Below are 24,077 nucleotides of genomic sequence, written 5' to 3' on the forward strand. Positions count from 1 at the left end.
GCCCCGCCGCACCCCCGCCGCCCCCCGCCCGCGCCATGCCCCGCGCCCCCGCCGCCGCCCCGCTGCTGCTGCTGGCGCTGCTGCTGGCGGCGGCCCCCCCGCCCGGCGGCTCGGAGAGCCCGAAGGGGAAGCAGAAGGCGCTCCGGCAGCGGGAGGTGGTGGACGTGGTGAGAGCGGCGGCGGGACGGGGCGCGGGGCTGGGGGCGGCCGGTCCCGGGGCGGCGGGGACGGGACTGGGGCGGGGGGGGTGGTGGGGGCGCTTGGCGGGGTGAAGGCGGGGGGAGGGGGAAACGGCCGAAAGGGAACTGGGGGGAAAAACCCCACCCAAAACCAACAAAACCCACCGGTTTTCGAAAAACCTCGCTGCGGGCAGGGCAGCGCCGGGCTCGCCGCCGGGTCTGCCGGCGCCGCCTGGGTTCCCTCGCCCAGTTTTGATTAAAGCCTCGGTTGCGCCGAGTCAGGAAAATGCTGGGAAAGGGTTGGACGGGCTTGGGCAGAAACCGCTGGATTTCGGCGTGTCTTCGTGTTTCCTACCTCGGGGCCGAGCCCGTGGGGTTTGCGGCTGCCGCCGGCAGAGTCCCCGCTCCCCGGCATCGCCCCGCCGGAGCGGAGAGAAGGGGGAGAGGGGGAAGGAGGGAGGGAGGGAGAGAGAGATGGAGGGAGGGAGGGGGACATCGCGGCGGGAATAAAGGCAGCACTGTGAGCTGATCCCTGCCCTCTGCAGATCGCAGGGGCGACGCCGAAATCGTTACAACCCTTGCAACCTAAGTGGTAAATGCTGTTTAGTTCCTAAAAGGTTAGTGGATAAATAATAAACGACAAGAAGAGAAATGAAAGGACTGCTCTTTAGCAGCCATTAGGTCCTGTGAAAACTGCATCTGAACACTTACTGAGCCCGCTTTTCCTTGGAGTCGCATTAATGCGTTATTCCCTTTGGCACCTGGGACTGCATACCGCTGTTTGCAATTCCATTGCAACTAGAAACCTGAATGCGTTGGGACTATCCCATCTCAGGGACAGAAGAAAGGAGGGAGATTTTCCAGTCCTTGGAATGTAGAAAGCAGATGTGAAGCTATTTCCGTGAGCTGCAGGACTGCCGTTCACCTCCTATAGGAAATCAGTGGCATGGCCGCTTCTTCTACCATCTCCTGAGAGATCCCCCAAAGTGATGTGCTGGAAGCACCGCTGGTAGCAAAGCTCCTTCCCTTTCTCACCACCTCATTACCCTTTTGCTTTTATTGTGGAAATTGAATTGCATCGAGAATAAGGAGTCTGCACACATGGAGGAGCTTATGTTTTCTGTTGGAGCAGTGTTTTAGGGTCCCCCATTTCTCTTGCATTGCTCCATGCTTTTGGGTGCAGTGGAGTGAGCAGCAAAGCACAGGTAAATCGACGGCAGCCGAGCCAGGCACAGCCCGGTTGTACAGACTGCTTCAGCGAAAGCCCTTCCAGAGCACGCCTGAGAGGGGATACTGCTTTTGGCGGACATTTTCAAAGATGTTTTATGCGTTTCCAGCTTAAGAAATCATGAAAAAGACTTGATTTGGCAAGCATAGATAAATCTAGTTGAAGTGGAGCCTGAAGCCCAGGTAATTCTTTGGCTCACATCAGTTTTTTTGGGTGTGCAGCGGCTAAGCTGCTCTCTCTGGCAGGAAGCAGTGCGGCTCAGGGCAGCAGCTCCTCCTTCGGGGCAGCCCTGTCCCCTCCTGGTGCCATGGTGACCCCAAGGGACAGGGGGGCGGTGGGTCTGAGCCTTGGCCTGCCCCCCAGCTCTTGCTGATTTCCCCATCTTAGGATTTCTGTGGTGAGTAATCACATGTAAAACCAGAGCCCAGTCACTGTTACAAACAGAGTCCAATGGGAAAAGAGCAGCAAAAGCAGATGACCTGTGCTGTGTGAAATAGAAATGTCTTTGCATCATTCTCATGGTCCCTAGGTCGGTCGGTGCCAAGCTACCTTCTCTCCTGCTAATTTTTGTTAAACATGGCCTGCTTGATTATAATATCCCACTATTTCCACTGCCATTTGCCAACAGTGTTTTCTTTGGTGAAGGTAGTAAGGGAACGCCAGCATCCACTAGTCCAGCTCTCATCTCATGTCTTTCTAGACCTCTTCATATAGTCACCGAGTCACTGAGCCTGTGATGCCCGTACTGGTTTTTGCACCAAAGCACGGGAAAAGGAGCAACCCCAGAAGAGGAAAGTTCACCAGTCTGACAAGGGAGAGTGGGCAGGGGCCGTGGTTTACAGCTCCCGGTGCAGGTGGTGGCATGGCTTGCAGGAGGGGGAATAGTTGCATGATCGCTTCTTTTTGAAACAGGTGAGGACTAGGTGGTTTAAAATGGATAAAGAGAAATAGGAGTCAGAAAGGGGAAGAGCAGAATATAGTGACCTGTGAGGATCTGGGATGAAAACTGGAGGAAGCAGTCAGCCACCAGATGGGAAAGAACATTTGAAGTGAAGGCCCTGCTGCCACCAGCCCCTGCAGGTTCCTGCTTAACGTTTCTGTGCCGGCTCTGCCGGCTCCACACGCGTGGGCTCCCCCCCGGCATCCAGTGCTCGTGCAAAGCTCTGGGCTGCACAAACCTATTCCCCAAGGAGGGCAAACCCAAATTTCCTATGGTATGGAGGCAACGTGTGTTAACACGCAGTTTGGGAGAGCAATATTTGCCCTTTCCTAATGTTGTGATGTTAGGGAGGAAGGTAGCGTGCTGTCCTCCCATGTGTGCCTTCCCACCACTATGGATGGGATTCTGAGGTCAGGATTATGCCAGGGTGCAGCTTCCCATGTCCCCGTCAACACCGACACTCTGCATGGGCGCTGGAGTCTGACTTGTGTGGCTTCACTGTCGCAATGTCATTCTGGTTCAAAGGAGTGGTGACAGCAGAAAACCAGTGTTAACTCCGCTGTCTATGGAATGCAAAAGTTTCTCTACTTTAAAAAATTAAAAGGACAAAATAATAATGAAAGCTTATTAGCCGAGACAGTTACACAAGCAATGGTGGGGTAGGAGAAAGTAACTATTAACATATAAATCTTCTTTTTGTTTCTCTATTGGAATGTTTTGAATCTTCTGACGTTTTCCAACAGGTTTTAGTCCTTGGACTGGGGCCATTTTTAATTCCAGGATTTATGCATCTTTAATAAAATAATTGGTATCTTAATTTGCAGGAAGTTCTGCTGGCACTGCTTATCTTTGAAATTTTTTTTTCCTGCTTTTTCCTCTACTCAAACAGTTTCCTTGGTGATCCAGAAATATCCCATTAGCTTGTGTCACAGCAGGGGGTTTGTGTTTTGTTGTTGTTGTTTGTTTGTGTTTAACTTGGTTGGCCTCAAGTTAACGGACGGAAGCAGCAAGGTCTGTTCTGTATTTCAGTACAACGGCGGCGTGTGCTTGCAAGGCCCCAGTGGCGTTCCTGGACGGGATGGAAACCCTGGAGCCAACGGGATCCCCGGGACACCTGGAATCCCGGGACGGGACGGGCTGAAGGGGGAGAAGGGGGAGTGCATGCGTGAGAGCATCGAGGAGTCCTGGACACCCAACTTCAAGCAGTGTTCGTGGAGTGCACTTAATTATGGCATCGATCTCGGGAAGATAGCCGTAAGTTAGCTTTGCCCAGGCTGCTGCACCTCACCCACCTCTGTGAGCTGGGCAGCGCCAGCCGTACAGATTTCATATTGGAGCCTTTTTCTACATGTAAGGGTGAACTTTGCAAAGGTTCAGCTACTTTAGATCCATCTTAGCTGTGTTTTACAGCTACGTGCCCATTTCAGTTCTGTATTAGTTTCAAAAGAATGAAACTCTTAGGAGAAAGCCTCTCCTCTGAGGACAGGCTGAGAGAGTTGGGGTTGTTCAGCCTGGAGAAGAGAAGGCTCCAGGGAGACCTTATAGCAGCCTTCCAGTACCTGAAGGGGGCCTACAGGAAAGCTGGGGAGGGGCTGTTTGAAGGGCATGTAGCGACAGGACAAGGGGCAATGGCTTTAAACTAGAGCAGGGTGGGTTTAGGTTAGACATTAGGAAGAAGTTCTTTACAATGAGGGTGGTGAGACACTGGAACAGGTTGCCCAGAGAGGTGGTGGAGGCCCCGTCCCTGGAGACATTCAAGGCCAGGCTGGATGAGGCTCTGAGCAACCTGATCTAGTTGAAGATGTCCCTGCTTACTGCAGGGGGGTTGGACTAGATGACCTTTAAAGGCCCCTTCCAACCCATTCTATGATCCTATGATGTGGCTGGTGTAAGAGTACATAGAGGACCAGATCTATAAGTGCAAGGCTGAAAGTCACACTACCGATAAAGTACCTCCAGCTTGCCCAAAGTACGGCAAGGGTCTTGCCGTTTCGTTCATAAGGAACAGGAGAAACGTACATCTTTAAGCTGTCAGCTGTACATGTCTTTACAATTCCTGCTTCAAAACAGTTGTTCACTGAAACTCAGTTGCCGGCTGCTACTGCAGACAGGATGAGCACTGGTCAGAGTTAACAAGTGTTACCCAGACTAACCCAAACAGCCTGTCCTCCACCAGCAGCCCTGGGTATAAAACTTTCAAACACTACGGTCCAAGCCTAGATGAAGGGAAGAAATCCCAGCACAATCCCAGATGAAGCAATGCCCAGATTGGTTGGAATAATTTAACTGCTATAGCTGTGGCTGGAGTGAGAACCAACTTTTTTGGGCAGGCATTTCTCACTGCCTTGCACTTGCAGAACTGTCCCTAGGTTTTTTTTTTTTGCCCCCCCCTTCCCCCCCCCATGATGTCCAGCATTTTGAAGGCAGAATAACAACCTCTTAAAAACCTGTGTTTCTTTTTCGCTTGTGGAGCTTTTATCAGGGTTTAAGCCTCTCACAAATCTTGTGATAGTTGTTAAATCCAGGATTTCTGGTAACAGAGACAGAAATTGTACTGTCCTCTCATGCAAGGACTTGAGTGCAGTTTTCAGACAGCTCATACCCCTTTACATAAAGCTCAGAAAGTAACTAGGTTGCCAACCTAACAGCAGGTATTATCTAAATAAAGTTAAGAATTTCCACGAGCCCCCTTCTCCATTACCATCTATGAGGTGCTGTTGCTGATTTACATCTTTGCACCGTATGGTATTTGCAAGGCTCTGCTTTTTTCTTTTTCTCAAGGAGGGAGGGGACTAAAAAGAATTGCCAAAACATTCTGAAATAAATATAAATATATTCTTAATATATTCGTCAGTATAAATCTATTTCCTGAATGTAAGTATATAGAAAACAAATAGGCTCAAATCCAGAGGTTTCTACCAAAGCATTTTTGTCTCCTCTTAGGAATGTACGTTTACAAAGATGCGCTCGAACAGTGCTCTCCGTGTTCTCTTCAGTGGATCGCTTCGGCTAAAATGCAAAAACGCCTGTTGCCAGCGCTGGTACTTTACTTTTAATGGAGCAGAATGTGCCGGGCCACTTCCTATTGAAGCCATAATATATTTAGACCAAGGAAGCCCGGAGCTGAATTCTACCATTAATATACATCGAACTTCTTCAGGTATGTATGTCAAGACCGCATGAACAGAGAGGGAGTAGAAACCAGTAGCGAATGGAGTTACCAAGTGCAGAGCGTGCAGGCTGCCGTAGAAAGTTGAGTAACTGACGGAAGAGGCAGAGGAGTGGACAACTAGCGCTTGGTACCCTGCTGTCTCACACCTGAGTAGCAACAGCAACAGTGTTAGGATTATTTATTAAGCGATGCTTTATTACTGTGGAATTTCATGGTACTTAACATCCTGCGATTTAGAAATGGGAAAAATTTCCGTCCAGACAGTTCTCCTGTTCTCTGTGCTGTATTAGTGTAGGGAGAAACTGCCTTGCTGCCAAGTAGACGGTGTCATCCTGGCTTAAAATACTGATTTTTTGCATTATCTGTCCATGAAGTGAGACTTATTCCTCCTGGAATTTCTACTGTAATTTTCAGGCGAGGCACAGAAGTACCTCCGAAGTGAAATATTTAGGAACAATTGCTCCATGGCTAAGCAAAAGGCGAATTAGTGAAGTCATTCAACATCAGTGGAGGGAGCTGATACTAGGAAAAGGGGTCTAACGTGAAGTCTGTATTCTGTCTCCTTTCTGATGGTCGATACTTACACCCTGAGAAGTATTTCTAAAACCAGAAAGGTTGCGTTAATTTAACAGCCGCCTGGCTGTGAATACTCTCCACGTTACATCAGTGGTTTAAGCTGTATTTTGTTGAAGCCCTGTGATGCCAGTAGCCCAGCTCTTTGCGAAAGGCCATTTTTCTCGCTGTACTAGTTCACGACTGCACGAAATCCAACGTCTAGAACTATGAGAGCTTTTTTCTGTCAAGGGGTAGGTCCCACCTGTCCTCATTAACCCACCTCCAACTAGCGGTGGTAGTGGGGAAACAAAAAGGGCAACTTAAGTGGAACTTTATACAGAAGCAGTGAATTCGGAGCGGGAAAGACTGCAGGGTGGCAATCACCTTTGCAGGGCTCAGCTGTGGAAGCCAGCTATGGCTGTGTCCCCGTCCCCCCACCCCATCACTGCTAAAAAGTTGGCTGGATGGGACTGAAGCCACATCCCAGCTACCTGCTTGTAAATTTGGGCATTTAAAGAAGCAGGCACGCCTCCCATTTAGCCATCCTGTGGATTGTGATCTGCTTCAGGTACTGCAACAGACATCGGGAAGCAGCACGGATAAAGGCAGTGCACGACTCTGTAACCACATCTCTAAGTAACAGTATTTATTTCTAAAAACGCCATTTAGGTTTAACTAAATAGCATGAGCTTGCAATGAACTGCTCTTCTTCAGTACTTGCGTCCCCCTTCAGTTGTGAAATACAAAGCGATTGCCGAGGTAACCTGATTTTTGTCTCTAACCAGTGGAAGGTCTGTGTGAAGGGATCAACGCCGGCTTGGTGGATATTGCCATCTGGGTCGGGACTTGCTCAGATTATCCGAAGGGAGATGCTTCTACTGGATGGAATTCAGTCTCCCGAATCATCATTGAAGAACTGCCAAAATAACTTTCCCTCCCTTTTTATAATCTCTATTTTTTTTTTTATTTTGTACAATTTTCTTCAGAATTTATTTCTAGAGTTGGATGCAAGCATTTGACTGAAAGGCACCAAACTCTTGCATCTGTAGTGTTTGTCAAGCCTTCTTTTGCACATTGCAGAGGCTTTTTGTAATAACCATTTTAGAATATAAATATCAATCCCAAGTTCATTAACTTTTTAAATTCCTTGTTTAATGTATGAAAATATACCACCACCATTTTAAGAATGAACTGTAACTTTTTGTATCAAATAAATAAGACCTTTTACAAAAAAAAAAATCCATGGCTATTTTATTGATCATCAGACTGTTTAAGGTATTTTACATGGTGTTACGATACACAATTTTTGTAGAAGACTTCATAGAAAGTTCTAAGAAAGTAAACTCGTGCCTTGGCTTTAGCCTTCAGAAAACACATGTAACATCTACTCCTGTGAACCTACAACACAACAGGATGCTCTGCTGTTACAGTCTTAAAGTCTCCCATCAAACTCCTGGTGACGTAACTGTGACCTAGATGATGTGGGAAGCGTTAAATACCTCATTCTGAATAACTAAGTGAAAACAGACTGTCTTCGCTCTCCTTCCCCCTTTCGCTTCTCGATAGACTGGATGGCAGTATAAACATCTATTACTGGTCTCCACTATTAGCATGCAGATACTAAATAATTTTACAGTTACAAAACTTAGTTTCATTGCCCCAGTAAAAGAATGCTCCCGGATTTAGCCTTTCAGATATATACAATCACTTTGGTGTTAATTAAAAGCTAGGTATATTAAACAGTTTGGAAGATATAGAAGTAAGGCAGGTTGAAATGCCTCGGCTTTCAAAAACTCTACTGGTAAAGTGAAAGAAAGATGTCACAGCTATTTGACTGCAGCCTCCACACCGGACAAGTGACAACACTGATCACGCCAGCACAGCATTAGCTTCAGTGTTTTAAATATTTTCTTCCAAATGCAGCAAGTGATATACTCAAATATTATTTAAAAATTGTAGATTCTAAAGGGAAACAATAGTCATGTTTATATTACAAAATTTCAATTTTACATTAATGAAATAAAAAAACACTAAGAAAAAGCATGTACAACATGCAGAAATCTACACTCTTCCCAGAAATTAAAAGGAAAACAACATTAAATCTGAGTTAAGGAATTTATTTCAGCTATTTAGGATTAAATCTCAGCTTTTTTTTTCTGACCGGGTTATAAAAGACTCTGCCCAGGCATCTCTCAAATTGGTAGCTCTTGTCTGCAGCTTTTGTTAAGAATGCTAGAGGAACACACCTGCAGCGAGGAGAGCGTTCGGGCTGTCCCAACTGCCAGCTTACGCGTGCTAGTGCTGCAAGCCAGCAAATTATACAGCTGCTATTTTGTCTCTGAAGAACTCTACTGTTTTCATTGGCTTGGACGATGGGTTTTAAAGTATCTGGACACAAACAAGTTACTATGAGCTAAGCTATGGTGTGAATGTACAGAATGTCAGTTACCTTACAGTAACTGATTGTGCACATGTGTGTAGCCCGTCTTTGCATTTGTCCTGGAGCACGAGTGAGCTGTTCTGGGCCTAGAGCACACTGGTCCAGGGTAGTAAGTGCACAACTTTTATTTTTTTCTTATGATTTATTCGTATGTCTTCACAATATTTTTTGGACCCTGGGTGGCAGAGTTAAGTCGGTGTTTCATTAAACTCATCCTGCATACTAGAAAACACACAAAACCAAGTAAACACCCTCCAAAGGCAGAAGTTAGTAGCTGTTAGGGATCTATACAGTAATTTGTATGGTAAACTCCAGTAAATTTGATCTTCACCTAAATACACGTGGAAACCCTCATAATAAAAAACAAACGAGCCATCGTGGCCACAGGCCCTTTTCAGATGAGATTATCAACTGTATTAGTAGATGGGATCATGCAAGAGAAAGTGTAAATTATTAATAAGGTTAAGTATACACAAAATGTGGTATATGGCAATAGTATCAATAGAAACAAGCAAGTGGATTGGTGAATTAAGATTTAAAATATTAAACCAATTCTCCAATCTGTTAAACTTTTATAAAAGAGCCTTATTTCTGCTTTAGGTTAGTCTTCTGTTAACTGAAAACTTCTCTAAGTGATCATTCAGGTGTTTTGCTGGATAGTATCCTCTGCTCCTTATGATCTGATTATTTTCCCCTACCTGTTGAATAATCTTTGCTATCTTATTTCCTCCTTAGTTAAGTGATACTTTCTAGATACTTCTTAATACCTTCTTACTAACAGGATAAGGCAGATGTTATGGCCAGTAATGTATTTTCTTACAGAAGAACTAAAAAAATAAAAAAACACCCCAGATCTCCAAAAAGTATTTCTCCTTGACAGCAATTACTGGCATGCAAATAAACATCATTATTATACGAATTTACTGAGATGTACTGTAATTTAGTGTATCACTGATAGCAATCAATATATTCTTACAGTCCTTTCCCTAGACCAAATCAGAAGACATTAATGGATTGTTTTAGGTTTTTTTTAAATAAAGTTCTGTGCACAATATTTTTTAGACTACTTATGGAATAATTTTTTTTTCCAGAGAATATTATTGAAAATAAGCATGGTCATATTGTTGTTACAATAGTTTGAAAACAGCATCACATGGGATTACTAGAGAAAACCCTCATTTTAAAAATGTTCGCCTACTTTCAAGTATGTATTTACTTAGTAATATTTGGTCAGATGTATCAGTAATGGAGACAGAATCTTGCTCAGAGAGAGAGAGGACAGACAGGGAAGAGAGAGAAAATGAATTAAGTGGCCAGCGATGCACACAACATACACTTTGGTCTGGTGCTAAAAGCAAGCCAAAAACCACAACGCAAGTCTGTCCTGGTATGAGACAAGAACTGGGTTTCATCAGATTGGCAATTATTCAAACCCAGGAACGGACAGCTGTTTTACAAAACAAACTGAGTTTCCAAACTGCACCCCACTGAGGCAGCATTTTTGTGTTGGATGAACAATGGAATCTGGAACATTCCATATGCTAAAATCTGACAAATAACACAGAGGTGGATTCAGAAGACATTGCTGTAAACAACTACATACATACTTTCTTCGTGAGATTCAGATAAAGATTTAAGAAAGTTTTGACAGACCCCAGAGTTGCTTTTATATGAAGTTTCCCACTTCTGTAGGAGTAGAATCTGACCAATTGTTATCTTCAGACTTGTCAAAACAGATTAGTCCGTTATTCCAGGCAGGCCAGGATGAACTGAATTGCTGCACAGCTGCCTTCACCCAGTCACAGTGCTATTATTTCACAGTTGCAGAGGCATCTGTTTCAAGCAGACACAGCTGATTCAGAGAGGAAGGCAGCAACGCAGGAACATTCAGCAGAAGAGATGCTGGCAGGGTTTTACTATCTCCAGGTTCTTTCCTCAAAATACTAAGTAGATCAATTCACAGTGTCAAAAAAACCTGACGAACTAAATCTCTCCGAGATCATAAATACAAAAAATAAAGTATAGATTCCTTATGAACACAAGCTCGTACCTTTAATGATTTTCTTTTCTAAAACCAAGTAAAAAACCAGAGACATTTTCATAAACGACAAAGGTAATACAGCAGGCAGGAGTCACTCTGATCACATTGGGGATAATTCCTTTGTAAAATCCATGAATTCCTTCTTTCCTTTAAAGACACAGAAAAACATTTAGTTTTAATTAATGTTTTTTAATAGAAATCAGACAAAACAAAAGCTGGCATTTTTCTTCTTGTGCTGTCACTGAGAGAGGTACTTTAGGTTAGGAATGACAATTTTAGAATAATTTCTTGTTTTAAGAGTGTTTTAAGAGCTACAATATATCAAGTCTTCACCCATCATTTTCTCTTCTGAACATACAATAGTATTCTGTAGATCAGTTATTTAGCCTAGGGTTTGTGTGGGTTTTTTGTGGTGGTTTTTTTTTTTTTGGTATTGTCTAAGTAGGAGGCAATTTGCTATCTTTCTTCATGCCACAAGAAATTATTAAAATAACTTCAAATTTCTGCAGCCTGTTCCAAAAAGCATTTACATATTTAATCTCACTGAAGCCAGCAGGGCTGGAAGGCTTGGTGGTTTTGGGTCTTTTAATAGCAAGTGATCTGAGGGTCAACATAGCTAAGGAAAGTCAGCGTTTATTTTCAGAGAATTAAAGCACCTTCTCCAGAACTTTGCTTCCACTGGCCAATAAATGAGAATCCAACCTCTCCCAGTTTGAATCAGAGTATTCATGTTAGGGCTGTTAAAAAGTTTCAAAGACTTTTAATCTCAGCTCCCTATTTTCCAGCTTCGTAAAGGCCTAGGACACCTGGAGCGGTGAGTACAGCTAACACAGATCCTGGAAAGCACCTGGGTGAGGTTTACACTGCCCTCCCTAGGGCTCTAGGTTGCATTTGTTTCATAATGAGTATGGTAGCGGCCCCGGAATGGCTGTATACATTCACATTTTTATCAGAAATAGTAAGCCTTCCTATAGACTGCGGCACTGAAGGGCACAGTGCTGAGACATCAGAGCTATTTTCGCTTTGAACCAGCTTCAGTCAAAACGGTTGTACTGCCCCCGAGCCAGGGGTGGTCCTGGAACAACACAGCCTCATTCACTTATTCCGGTGGCACCTTTCAGTACCCCAGGACTCAGCTGACTCGATTCGCATCTCTCTAGCAAGATGCTGCACCCAGAAACATTGTCCAAAGCAAGATTAATATTGTCTGCATACTGCAAAGGTGGCCAAACTTAGTAACTACACAGTTCTGTGTAAAAGCTCTCACATGCCTTGTGGAGCTGAGTGAAGAGGGTTTGTGAGAAGATATGCATAGGTGTGAGCTCTAAAAGTCCTATGGGAAGCTGGGACTAGACTACAAATGCAGTCAGGGCCCAGGGTAATCCAGGGACATCAGTATAAACATCTCTGGCTAGCTCACTTCCTCTTGCCAGGAATTTGGATTAGCCACAATTCCCAGCGGCACAACACTCCTGTCGCGTGTGATGATCTAAAGCAGTTCAAGTGAGACTTCATTGTTTAAGAGCCCCAAAACAGCCAACTCAATGTTATATTTTAACCTGTCAGTGAAATTTGCAGGGGAAGAGAGAAGGGAGACAGAATAAACAACAGAAGCATGCAGGCCAGCATTGACCCTCTCCTATCTCCTCCTTTGTCCTTAGATTTTCTATTAGTGGCATTTTGCACAAAATTACTTTGCACAGCTAACGTTTTGTTTGCTCTGAGCTGTGCTGGTTCAGCAAGTCAGCATGGAAGCCAGCGAACATAGTTCTGATTCTGTAAGACTCACTTTCCAAGATGTAAGCTTTTAATTCTGCATGCCTACCTCCATGTCCTGCGGATCACATCGAACACACCAGAATATGTATTATGCTGATCTTGAAGGCGAGCTCGCACAACTTGATAGGGATACGTTGCTGACACAGCAAATATTTTGGATACAGCTGCCATCATTATGTATTCCACAGTGTTCTAAAAGCAACAAAAATTAGCAGGCTTGCCTTAAGTACAGTTTAAATTAGCCAATTTCCCCAAATCTTACTTGATTTTTAAATGTTAAACTAAACAATACTCTAGATTTTTTCCCCTTTATAATATGCACATTTTAAAAAAATGGCAATGTTTACTATACACTGTGCTACAAATCATTGTAAAATGTGTCGTGCCCTCTCTTTCCTAGTAAGTGAAACACTTCTTCCAAAAGTAACTACCTTTGCCCAACTTGCATTTGACCAGTTTTCCATGTAAGTGTTTAAGATCACAACCCATGGTTCCACAAAGTAAGAAAAAACCCACATTCCTCCCTCCGAAATTCTCAAAACGCTTGCCACAATAAGAAGTTGGTTTCCCTACAGGAAAAGAGTGCTAACTAGTTGCTTGTTCCTAAAAAGTGAAAAAGTAGTATTTCCTTCTATATATTCTACATTCCAATTAATGTATCAATACTTTGTGCATTTGGCTGTTCTTCGACTTAGGCAAATGGAATAAATTTCCACTTATTCACATGCCACAACACATTTTTATTCTCAAGAATCGTACCAATTTTGTATCTGCTGCTCTGTTTCTATACTTGTTGTATCTCAGTTTCAAATCCTCATACGCCATGAACTGAAGTGCTCCATGTGAAGTTCCAAACAGACCAGGCACAAATCCCTAAAAAAAAAAGGAATAACGCAAGGTTAAACAACAACACACAAAAACTATACAACTTGACAGAGCGCAGCTTACACACATGTGTATGTCCTCCATTACTTTACAAATTGTGACTGCACAACTGTCACTGTGCAGTATTACTCAAAGCCGATTCTGGGCTGGCATTGTTAACGGCAGGCATCACACAAAAGTGTAATAGATGTTACTTTTCTCCAAATGACATACAGGCTAAAGACACCTAATGAGCGAGCAAGATAAAACAAGTGGCCTAGGGACTCCACCTCACAGAGCGCAAAGCACAGGTCTTAAAAAGCTGGTAACACGGATAAGGATTGCAAGAATACAAATCAAGTTGCAGTCTTGCAAATGTGCTGCTGAGTGCCTGCCCCTTTCCAGGAACTGCCACTATGCTGTTCAGTTCCCACCTGAAACTAGTAAGAGCAATGACAGAAGCTGGCGTCACTTCAGTGAGGGCGGTCATCAGGAGTAGAGGTACAAAAAAATTCCTGTGATCAGGTCCTAGAGACAGATATATACGTATGTGTATGTGTAAATGTGTATCCATAACATATATATATACATTTCTATACAAAAAATGTGTGTGTATATACAGGATCATAGAATCATTTAGGTTCAAAAAGACCTTTAAGATCATCGAGTCCAACCGTAAACCTTACACTGCCAAGTCCACTACTAAACCATGTCGCTAAATGCCATATATACACATCTTTTAAATACCTCCAGGGATGGTGACTCAACCACTCCCCTGGGCAGCCTGTTCCAATGCTCGATAACCCTTTTGGTGAAGAAATTTTTCCTAATATCCAATCTAAATCTCCCCTGGCACAACTTGAGGCTGTTTCCTCTTGTCCAATCACTTGTTACTTGGGAGAAGAGACTGACCTCCACTTCTCTACAACCCGCTTTCAGGTAGTTGTTGGGAGCAATAAGGTCTCCCCTCAGCCTCCGCTCCTCATAAGACTTGTGCTCCAGACCCTTCACCAACTTTGTTGCCCTTTGGACACGCTCCAGCGCACGCACGCGCACGTGCACACACACACTGGAAAAGCTAACTCATACAAGGGCTTATGGATAATTTACATTAAAGAAATAAATCTAAGATTAGGATCAGTTTGAGTGCATTCCTCACCCTACCCAGAGCACATCCCAAGGCAGCCCAGCAGAGATGACCAAAGGTGTAACAAAGCAGTCGGGGAAATGCTCCCCATTTGTAAGAGGCAGTAATGGACAGTAAGAGTATAATAAGAAAATACACAGAAAGCTTTTCATTCAAAAAAGTTGAAATGAAGGGGGGAAACAGGTATTTTCTGAAGTGTCTCTACAAAAAAGACAAAGCAGGAGTTCCTTCAGAGGCAGGATTAGCTCAGCTGAAGATGAGCTGACAGCTGCATGGGTTCTGAGAAGCATTAATTCTCTTTTGAAGAGTTGGTTGCTTACACTGGAAAAATACAAATAAGTGGGGAATTAATCATCTTGGCCAGAAAGGACTAAGGGAGCCAAAAGCTTGCTGGAAACTGCTGCAAAAGGACAACTATAATGGAGTACGTGATCAAAATGTGGATAAAAGGACTCAAAGAACCAAAACTTCCCCAAAAATGCTGGTATCAAACAGTTTTATCTTATTTCCCATGATCCATTCAGGTAAGACAGAGGAATTAAAAGATGTGTCCATACACACAAAACTCTGTATTAGACTAAACTGTAAGCCCAGAATGTTGAATAGACTTATCAGTATGATACTAAGAGCCTGGAGAAGGAGAAGAAAAAGAGAAGGGATCCTGGTAGGAGTCCACTGGAATAGTGTAACAGCACAAAATGATAAATTACTTCATAAACTCCTAACTTTCAGAAAAAAACCCAACCCAACCTGAAAACAACAGGAGGCATAACAATTGCAGAGAGCTTCTACCACTTCAGAGATTAGCTCTCTGCATGCTATAGATTTCTGAAGTTTATGATATTACAGCCATTCAGGAAGCGATCTTTAGGATCTCTTTGATAAACAAGAATGAATTTCTTCTCACAGTAGAAAATAAGGGTCATAAACCAATCATCAGTGATCATTAACTGATAAAAGGCATTAAGGGCTAGCTAAAGTCCCAGAAAATACATTTCCCAAATAAGAACGAGTGGAATTAAAGCAAACATCTATATTTCATCAACTGTGAGCATAATCAGAATTTTGTTTAGTTGGGCACAACAGAGGGAAAAGGACAACTTTGGTTTTCAGAAATCCTGAATCAGAAAAGAAAATTAACCTGTAATATAAAAACAGAAGAGGAGGAACACAGAAAAACAAAATTATTGAAAATATCAAAGAAAAAAATTATCTGAGTCAGCTGAGCAAGGAACAGTATGAAATTTATGTATAGTGATAGCAGAGAAAATCTTCACAAACATGCCCATGATTAGACAGTAAAACCGTTAAAAGACAGAGGAAATAATTGCCTTCTACTTGGAAAGAATCAGAATGGTGTTTTTATATCATAGGAGAATGAGGCAATATTTTCCCCACCAACAAAAGAAGAATGTTAAACAACATTTAAAAGTGCTAAACTCTTAAATTTAAGCCAGCAGATTTGGATAACTTGCACCCAAGGGTCCTAAAGCATCTAGTGATGATACTTGCTAAATGAGTACCAGCACAGTCTAAGTCTTGTGCTGATGGGGAAAGCTTCCAAAGACTGAAGGACTTTTAATGTTGGGCCAATATTAAAAAATCCAAGAAGGGAGTGAGGCAACTGTCGGCCAGTGTGCCTCAGCAAAATAAGAGCTGACCCAGGCTTCTATTGATCATACAAAACAATGTGTTCTTATGGAAAATGTTTCAAAACAAAACTGGTTTCTTCATAGTAATGAAATATCTTGGCTGAGGAAGTCTTTGAAATATATTCCTACTCTACTTTCTTATTCTTACTTTTTTACACAAAAATCTTTCTTGCTACAAAATTTAATAGAATTTGAAATTTATTTTTCATCTAGAAAGTGACTGTGCGGATCAATTTTAAATTAATTTAATTTTATGTACTTCTTGTTATTTTTTACTTTAATATTCAAAACATATCTTCAGAAGATTTTTGCCATGAGGGCTTAACAGCATCAATGGTTGCTCAAAAAAGTCCTGTTTGAATTCTCTTTTGGAGAATTAGAACAATAGACAGAATTAAATATGTAATTAGAAATCTAAATGGTAAAGCATATAATTCTGAACAGTAGACAGCGGGGAAAAAAATAGATTTTAAAGTTGGCTTAAACAGCTGTAAATGCCGAAGAATCCAAGACAAAAGAAAAACAACCTGTTGCTTAATATTTCAAAGGTTGCCCATAACAATGAAAAGGAACAGGCAAATGTATATAGTGGAAAGCCTGTGCTCCTTAGTAAAGCAGGGAACAAGGTTCATTTGGTGATGTGGTACTCGCATCACTGCCTGAAGCGTCTGAGAGCGCTCACGCCAGAGCAGCCTCTGCTGTACATTTCAAACTAACGCAGCAGATTGTCCCTGTAATCTGTTTAGCGCTGTCTTCATTTGGGTTCTCAGAGTGCCAAAGACCAGTAATATCAGAGCACCCTGCTCTGACAACTTGCGCAGAAAAACACTGGAAGTATAACATTATCTCCCTATGCATCTTGATCCCTTCATGGTGAAAAATTATACCATCTTTTATGTGAAAATTACTTACACTTCTGTCTCTCTGTAGAACCTGGGACTAAAGCTAGAATCAAGATGGCCAAATCTCAGTGGATTTTGCTACATACAAGTACAAAGACATAGAAAGTCATTAGCTTACAAGGTTCACATTTGCAAAAGGTAAAGAAAAGCATAAGCAAAAAGCATAGCAAAATAAAGAGAGCTAAGTGCCTTAGACATTAATGGACTGGAAAATATACTTTATCCTCAGAGTATAGAAACTTGCCTGCCAAAGGTGAAATGACAATACAGAAGTGTATGATATATCTATTTCACTTTGTAACAAGCACAAATTACTGCTAGGATTTTTTTGTTGTTGTTGTTAGCATACTGCATTATTATTCTTAGTCTTGGTGACTCTATTAATCTGTTTACATTTTCTGCACTTCCTTTTAACTTTACTGTTGTCTCTTAAGCATTGCTTTATTTCTAATTGCTGCTTCTACATCATTGCTGAAAGAGAACAAAACTGAAAATACAAATACAGAAACATGGGGGCCAGGAAGAATGTAAGTTGCATTCCTGATGGATTTTTTAGTAGCCTGTCACTGTAGACTATACATCTAACAGTTTCCCAAGCGCTCAGAGGTATTTTATGTTTTTCTGAAAGTGCCAACTCTTACAATCTTATGATTATTTTACAATGTTTGGTCTCTCCTGCCTTACACTTGAAAAGAACCGTACAGCACTCTTAACACGAAGCTGGTTGCATGACATCCAACTTCATGGCAAAGTAATTTCTAGAGCTCAGATCTCCAACAGATCTATAGGTGCGTTCAAATTGCATAACCTCAAGCTGTTTTTTCGTCAGCTGGGTGTGCAGCAGAGCAGGTCTGTCCCCAGTCATCTGAGGGACGGAGGCCAAAGGACAAAGCTTAATGGATGGACGGTGGGGATGATCGCTGGGATAATCAGTGAAGGAAAGGCTCCTATCTTTTCAAAACCAGGCCAAGTTCAAGAAGAACAGGTTATTGAGGAACCCAGCTTCAGATGAACTATAGTTTAACGAACGAACAATACCGGGCAGAGCTAATAAAGACAGCTTTGATCCCTGGTAGGAAGATCAATGCCTCCTGACATTACTAGTCTCATGCCTCTAGGAATGAAAGAATTGCTCAGACCAGTAAGAGCGTCTTGTGCAACAGAGTGCAAGATACGTAATTGCTTGGACAGAAATACCATTCTTTAGATGATATCTAAATTGATTAATCTCAAATTAATCAGAAATAAATGACTTCCAGATTTTATTTCCAACTTGTGGTGGTATTCTCTGAGATCCCTTATTTGCTATAAGGAACTCTATCTGGAATTCAGATTATGAGGAAAACAAAGACATTTGCATGCATTACAGCTCCTGCAACTCAGGACAATTAACAAAATTTCAACCATCAAATTTCAAATAAAGTAAGAAAGAGAAAAAATGAAAACTCCCCCCAAAACAGAAAACAAAGGAAGGCTAAAGTATGGACAAGTTGAAGAACCACCTGAAGAGGTGCCTTTTTCCCCAGTATAGACAAGGATGAGAGAATCTAGACATCGAATGAAAGCTGCTCAGTGTGTGCTTAGTTATATAGGTCACTCAGGACCTACCTAGGTCACCTTCTTTGCAGATTTAAGCAAGTAATTTGCTCTTTTGAAGGAAATACCTGGTTTAACTCTCCACTTGCAGATTACCACTACAATGAAGTGTCTAGCGCCAAAGGCAACACGTGCTACATGCAGGAATAATCTGAAAAGTAACTCAATGGAAGGACATCTTAAACCCTAAGAGATGCAAGAAATTATAACTTATCTACATGGAACAGAGCAGACATCCAGGCAGGCAAATCAGAAATCCTGACAATTTCCATTTAGGAATAATTAAGTTGCTTTGTTCCTGGTGTCAGAATTCGGCATTCATTGCTACGTAGCATACGAGGATAGCATTCAGCATAGGACGGATTATATTTTTCACACAAATAAAAGAAGTTAATGTTCAGTAATCAGGACAATTCCTAAGAGATAGTGTTCTTGTTCTATAGCATTACTTGCAGAAGAGCCAGCATGAACTAAAATAGGTTTCTTCACACCTCCAGGCACTGATGAATGCATCTTGATGTCATGGCCTGAAGGATGGAGGAGGCAAAAAGTCCAAATCCAGTTGCCATCTGTTTCCCTAAATTAGAGTGAATAAAACACCCACACATATGCAGACCATATTTCGAATTCTGCAAATTTTATGGATTTAGAGATGACAGATCGCAGACCAATAACTAGAGGGCAAACGAGCAGTTGTGAAACCATCCATTGTGGCAGAAAAAATTAGCAACTACTTTAGTCATATGTTATGTTCCAAAAGGTGTCAGAAAGAGAGAGATAAGGGATGAAGTGGGAGAAAGCACTAGCAGCAAGACAGATTACAGTATTGCTGCCCTCCTTAACCAAATTCTAATTATAGGAAGACTCTAAAAAATTAAAAAGCAGCTTGTAGTTTACTCTCATTTCAGCATTATCACCTAATAGAAGATGGCTTAGCCATAAAGCTTACACTCTATTCTTCAGTGATTTCCTGTATTTCAACAGTATAATAGCTTTTCTTCCAATTAAGCCTCTTCACTGCAGCGCTTCAGTGGGAAAGACGACGCAGAATAAAAGTGAGTGAGCTAATACAAAACATGACTTTTTTGTAGATAAGTATTTACAAATCTCACCATGCTACTGAGTGGTGCCAGCCAATCCTGGAATTTTTCTTAAATTTTATTACCTTATATAAGCCACGTATGCCCTCCATCTTGTATATCTTCATAAGAGCATCAAACATTCCTTTGTATTGCCGCTTTGATGGATCAACACCAGCGTTATATTGTAGCACAAGTCGTGTCTTCGTTACCCATATTGGGTTTGTAATACAGAGAGTCATGGCTCCTGAGAACAGATGGAAGTTAGACTGATTGTTACGCCGAATCCAAAGCTTGTCCCAGTTTTTTCAGTACAGTGTAACACAGGCTTCTACAATGACAAAGCTACTTATCCTACAAGAGTACTCATGTTACTTAAAACAAGTGAACTTTATGCCCATCACTGTTCCCTCTCTCTGCCTTCAAAGCTCACAATCAAGTCCAACCTACTCGTGCTGGGGGTACTTCTGCGGAGCATGTGCCTTTTGCATATTCCTCGTACATCCCATTTTTTCCGTCACCTTTCCACAGTCAGTGGTGTAATTTCTTAATGTACTCCTGATTGCCCAAGTTATTCTTTTGGGTATACAACTGTTCAAAATTTAATGGAAGCCATGACAAATTTGCTTTATCATATTGACAGGTTAACAGAAGCAACCTGTTACAGCATTACAGGTTATTGAAAATACAGTTGTAAAATTAACCCATTACTATTTTTCACATCAAACAATATGGCTTATATTTCAACATTAAATGAATGCTCCAACATCCTAATAAAGAGTCTTGTCAATTGCCTAGATTAAATACAACACAGAAGCATGTAAAAGAATATATGTTAGAAACAATATATTAAAAGTCTTGCTGACGGAAGTTGTATTTTTATTCCAGATCTTTAGTTTCTAAGAAAACTTGGACCATAGATAAAGATTTTCAAAGACCAATTCACTTACTCTATTACACTCAATAGGCCTTCTCTTTTCCAGGTCTAAGCGTTAAACATTTAATGAGTTAACAAGCTGATAGCAGCAGATTTATATAGTTATATTTTGTGACTCAATGTAGTACTAAATATGGAAAATGCTTATACACAACGAAAACAAGGTCAAAAGGCATTTTGACAACTGCCATTCCTGAGCAAAACTGAAAAGACCGCGGTGAACCGTCTATTCATCTTAGACATCATTAATTTATTTACAGACAACAAATGATTGCATCTGGACTTGAAGACTTACACTTGCCACCTGTAAGAAAAAGCAGCACTGACACACAAAGACGGGGAGCAACATATGGAAACGCTAGAAGCAAACATTAATCTTCTCTGCGTTTAAACTCACCAGCCTCTGCAGCTGACACTAGGTGTTCGGTTGCACTGAGACTTTCCAGCTTCCCTTCCTTCTTGTAAGCTTTGATGGCATTGTAACTGTAAAATGTAAAATATGTTTTGGCAAAGGTGAAAACAAACCTACATCACTAAAAAAAAAAAAAAAAAGCAAAACAACAAAACACCTCACTTAAGATCACAGAAAACATTAGGTGGTACACAGCCTTTGAAAGCAGATATCTAAGCAAATGCAGTTAGGTCTTAAAAGTGAAATATAGTAATACATATTTAAATTGATGAAGTGTTACTGTCAGTATGAACAGGACTGCGTCTTGAAACAGCTATCTGATCTCAAGAATTAACTTCTAAAAGAAACCGATTAGATAGCCTCCTTTTTACTGAGAGCAACAGTGACAGGTATCTACCTTCTAGCTCAGAAATACACTGAGCTTTCTTCTCTTGATCCAGTTTCCAGACTTTGTGGATTGCGAAACTGTCAACAGGAGCTGAAGCGTCAATACTAACCTATAGCAAAACTTGAGGACTGAAGTACAACAATAGAATCACAGGGTTGGAAGGGACCTCTGGAGATCACCTAGTCCAACCCCCCTGCCAGAGCAGGGTCACTCAGAGCAGGCTGCACAGGAACGCGTCCAGGCGGGTTTCGAATGTCTCCAGAGTTGGAGACTCCACCACCTCTCTGGGCAGCCTGTGCCAGTGCTCTGCCACCCTCACAGTAAAGAAGTTCCTCCTCATGTTTAGGTGGAACTTCCTATGCTCAAGTTTGTGCCCATTACCAATACTTGCTGGTGGGGGTGGCTGACACACTGGAAGGCTGTGCCACCATACAGAGAGACCTGGACAGGTTGGAGATTTGGGCAGAGAGGATCCTTATGAAATTCAACAAGGGCAAGTGTAGGGTGCTGCACCTGGGGAGGAATAACCCCATGCACCAGCACAGGTTGGGGGCTGACCTGCTGGAGAGCAGATCGATGGAAAGAGACCTGGGAGTCCTGGTGGACAACAAGTTGACCATGAGCCAGCAATGTGCCCTTGTGGCCAAGGAGGCCAATGGCATCCTGGGGTGCATCAAGAAGAGTGTGGCCAGCAGGTCGAGGGAGGTCATCCTCCCCCTCTACTCTGCCTTGGTGAGGCCGCACCTGGAGTACTGTGTCCAGTTCTGGGCTCCCCGGTTCAAGAGGGACAGGGAACTGCTGGAGAGGGTGCAGCAAAGGGCTACCAAGATGATTAGGGGACTGGAACACCTCTCTTATGAAGAAAAGCTGAAGGACTTGGGTCTTTTCAGTCTGGAAAAAAGACGACTGAGGGGGGATCTTATCAACACTTATAAATACTTAAAGGGTGGGTGTCAGGAGGATGGGGCCAGGCTCTTTTCAGTGGTGCCCGGCAACAGGACAAGGGGTAATGGGCACAAACTTGAACAGAGGAAGTTCCATCTCAACATGAGGTGGAACTTCTTTACTTTGAGGGTGGCCGAGCACTGGAACAGGCTCCCAGGGAGGTGGTGGAGTCTCCGTCTCTGGAGACATTCAAAACCCACCTGGACGCGTTCCTGTGCAACCTGCTCTGGGTGACCCTGCTCTGGCAGGGGGGTTGGAGTAGGTGATCTCCAGAGGTCCCTTCCAACCCTATGATTCTATGAATAACAGTCTAGACAACTGACAAGTGAGGTTTGCACAGGCACACCAAGTAACTGTTCCCTGAAGTATTTCAATTAATACGGATCAGCAGTAAATCAGGTCAGTTACACAGCTATTAAAGTAGAAAAGAGTGAGTATTAAAAAACAGGGTTTATAAGCAAAGCCCATCAACTCACAGAAACAATGAAAGAAATGAGTGTCACTAAAATTATTAAAAATCAGTTAAACATTTAGCTTTAGTAGAAAACTTTATTGTGTTCTCTAATTCTTAACACGACATTTTAGGTTTTTATTTTTTCTGAGGTTTTAAGCACTTTTAGAGGATTCTTCATGAATGATGTCACCATCTCTCAAGTTCCTTAGTATTTTCACAGCATCAAGGGAATGCACTGTACTCGACAAATTAACGAGTCTCTGACTCAAACTGCTTAAATTCTAAACCAAACAAACCATAATAAATGGTAACAGACCTGAACTTACTAAAAGAATCACAAGTTTATAAGCCACTTAACACATTTTTATACCCCCCAAAGAAGATGCAGGGTATATCTGAACATTACATTGCACAGGATATGACACATTTTACAGTTCTACTTACAAGAAAAAGTAAAGTCCCCAGGAAGCCCCTGCTCCCAACATGTTTGGAGTTACCCCTTGATATAAACCTCGCAGTCCTTCATGCTTCCAGACAGTGGTCATACAGTGGAGAATCCCATTGTATTTTGGCCTTAGCTCCAATCCATCGCTTACTACGAAAGAAAGAAATTATAATGGAAAACATTTCGGGAAACATGACATTCAGCTGTGTAAAAGCCATCTCATAAGTACACAGCACCCAAAGCAAGTTGCAAACAAACATGAAACCTAACTGATCAGCTGTATTTTAAAAGTATTCTTTTAAAAGTACATGACAGTTGGAGTTTACAGCTTTCTAACTCTAGTTAAAGAACTTAGGAAAAATAAAAAGGGAAAAAGAAACAAAAAAAAAAAGAAAAAGAACTTTTAAGGTCTCTGCAAGAGGAAAGTTCCCATCAATCTGACAAGGCTAAATAAACGCACTGCTGTGCATTTTTGGTGACCAGCAGCTTTGAATTGAAGTTTTTTGTCTCTTCCTTTTAGTGCCCCAGCAATTTTGCATCATATTTCAAGTGATATGTGTGGGGTCTACATTTCTTTAAGGAGTTTAGGCAAGCCCCAAATAACAACTCTCAAATTCAATCTTCCTCTTTAAAATGTTCTATAAATATCTGAATATTTTCAACAGGTCATGTCTTATTGATTCCAAAGTCAGTTTTTACCAGAACACACAAAGGTTATTTCCATCAAAAATTCCCGTTCTATTATATTCTAAATTCTATTATATTCTAATTTCTATTCTAAATAAATGGATTTGCAAGAAAACACCAAATGCATACACTTCTCCCACCCAATAACCAAACAGCTGGATATCCAAATATTCAGAAAGTATCACTGTCAAAAAGATAAAAAACATGCAAGGTTTTGTTTGATAGATTTCATTTA

General features: G+C 41.9%; 2 protein-coding genes across 3 annotated transcripts in view; one reads left to right on the forward strand and one right to left on the reverse strand.

Annotated features, from left to right (window-relative positions):
• On the forward strand, positions 1-7,302 carry CTHRC1 (collagen triple helix repeat containing 1). Its single transcript, XM_074577585.1, has 4 exons — positions 1-167; positions 3,377-3,601; positions 5,291-5,507; positions 6,860-7,302. The coding sequence occupies exons 1-4, from the start codon at positions 36-38 to the stop codon at positions 7,000-7,002; spliced, it is 717 nt and encodes a 238-aa protein (XP_074433686.1). The 5' UTR covers positions 1-35; the 3' UTR covers positions 7,003-7,302.
• Positions 7,302-24,077, reverse strand: part of SLC25A32 (solute carrier family 25 member 32) — a 19,786-nt gene continuing 3,010 nt past the window's right edge. Inside the window, exons 2-8 of one of the 2 annotated variants that reach the window (XM_074577584.1) lie at positions 23,155-23,305; positions 20,909-20,994; positions 19,661-19,821; positions 13,094-13,207; positions 12,381-12,526; positions 10,565-10,702; positions 8,179-10,457 (exon numbers count right to left, since the gene is read on the reverse strand). In XM_074577584.1, coding sequence (XP_074433685.1) covers positions 10,567-10,702; positions 12,381-12,526; positions 13,094-13,207; positions 19,661-19,821; positions 20,909-20,994; positions 23,155-23,305 — 794 coding nt within the window. In that variant the 3' untranslated portion in view covers positions 8,179-10,457; positions 10,565-10,566. Of the gene's footprint in view, positions 10,703-12,380; positions 12,527-13,093; positions 13,208-19,660; positions 19,822-20,908; positions 20,995-23,154; positions 23,306-24,077 lie in introns of both variants that reach the window. The other variant, XM_074577583.1, reaches the window with a different exon arrangement.

This window comes from Larus michahellis, chromosome 2 (assembly GCF_964199755.1).
Source record: "Larus michahellis chromosome 2, bLarMic1.1, whole genome shotgun sequence".
NCBI classification, from domain to species: Eukaryota; Metazoa; Chordata; class Aves; order Charadriiformes; family Laridae; genus Larus; species Larus michahellis.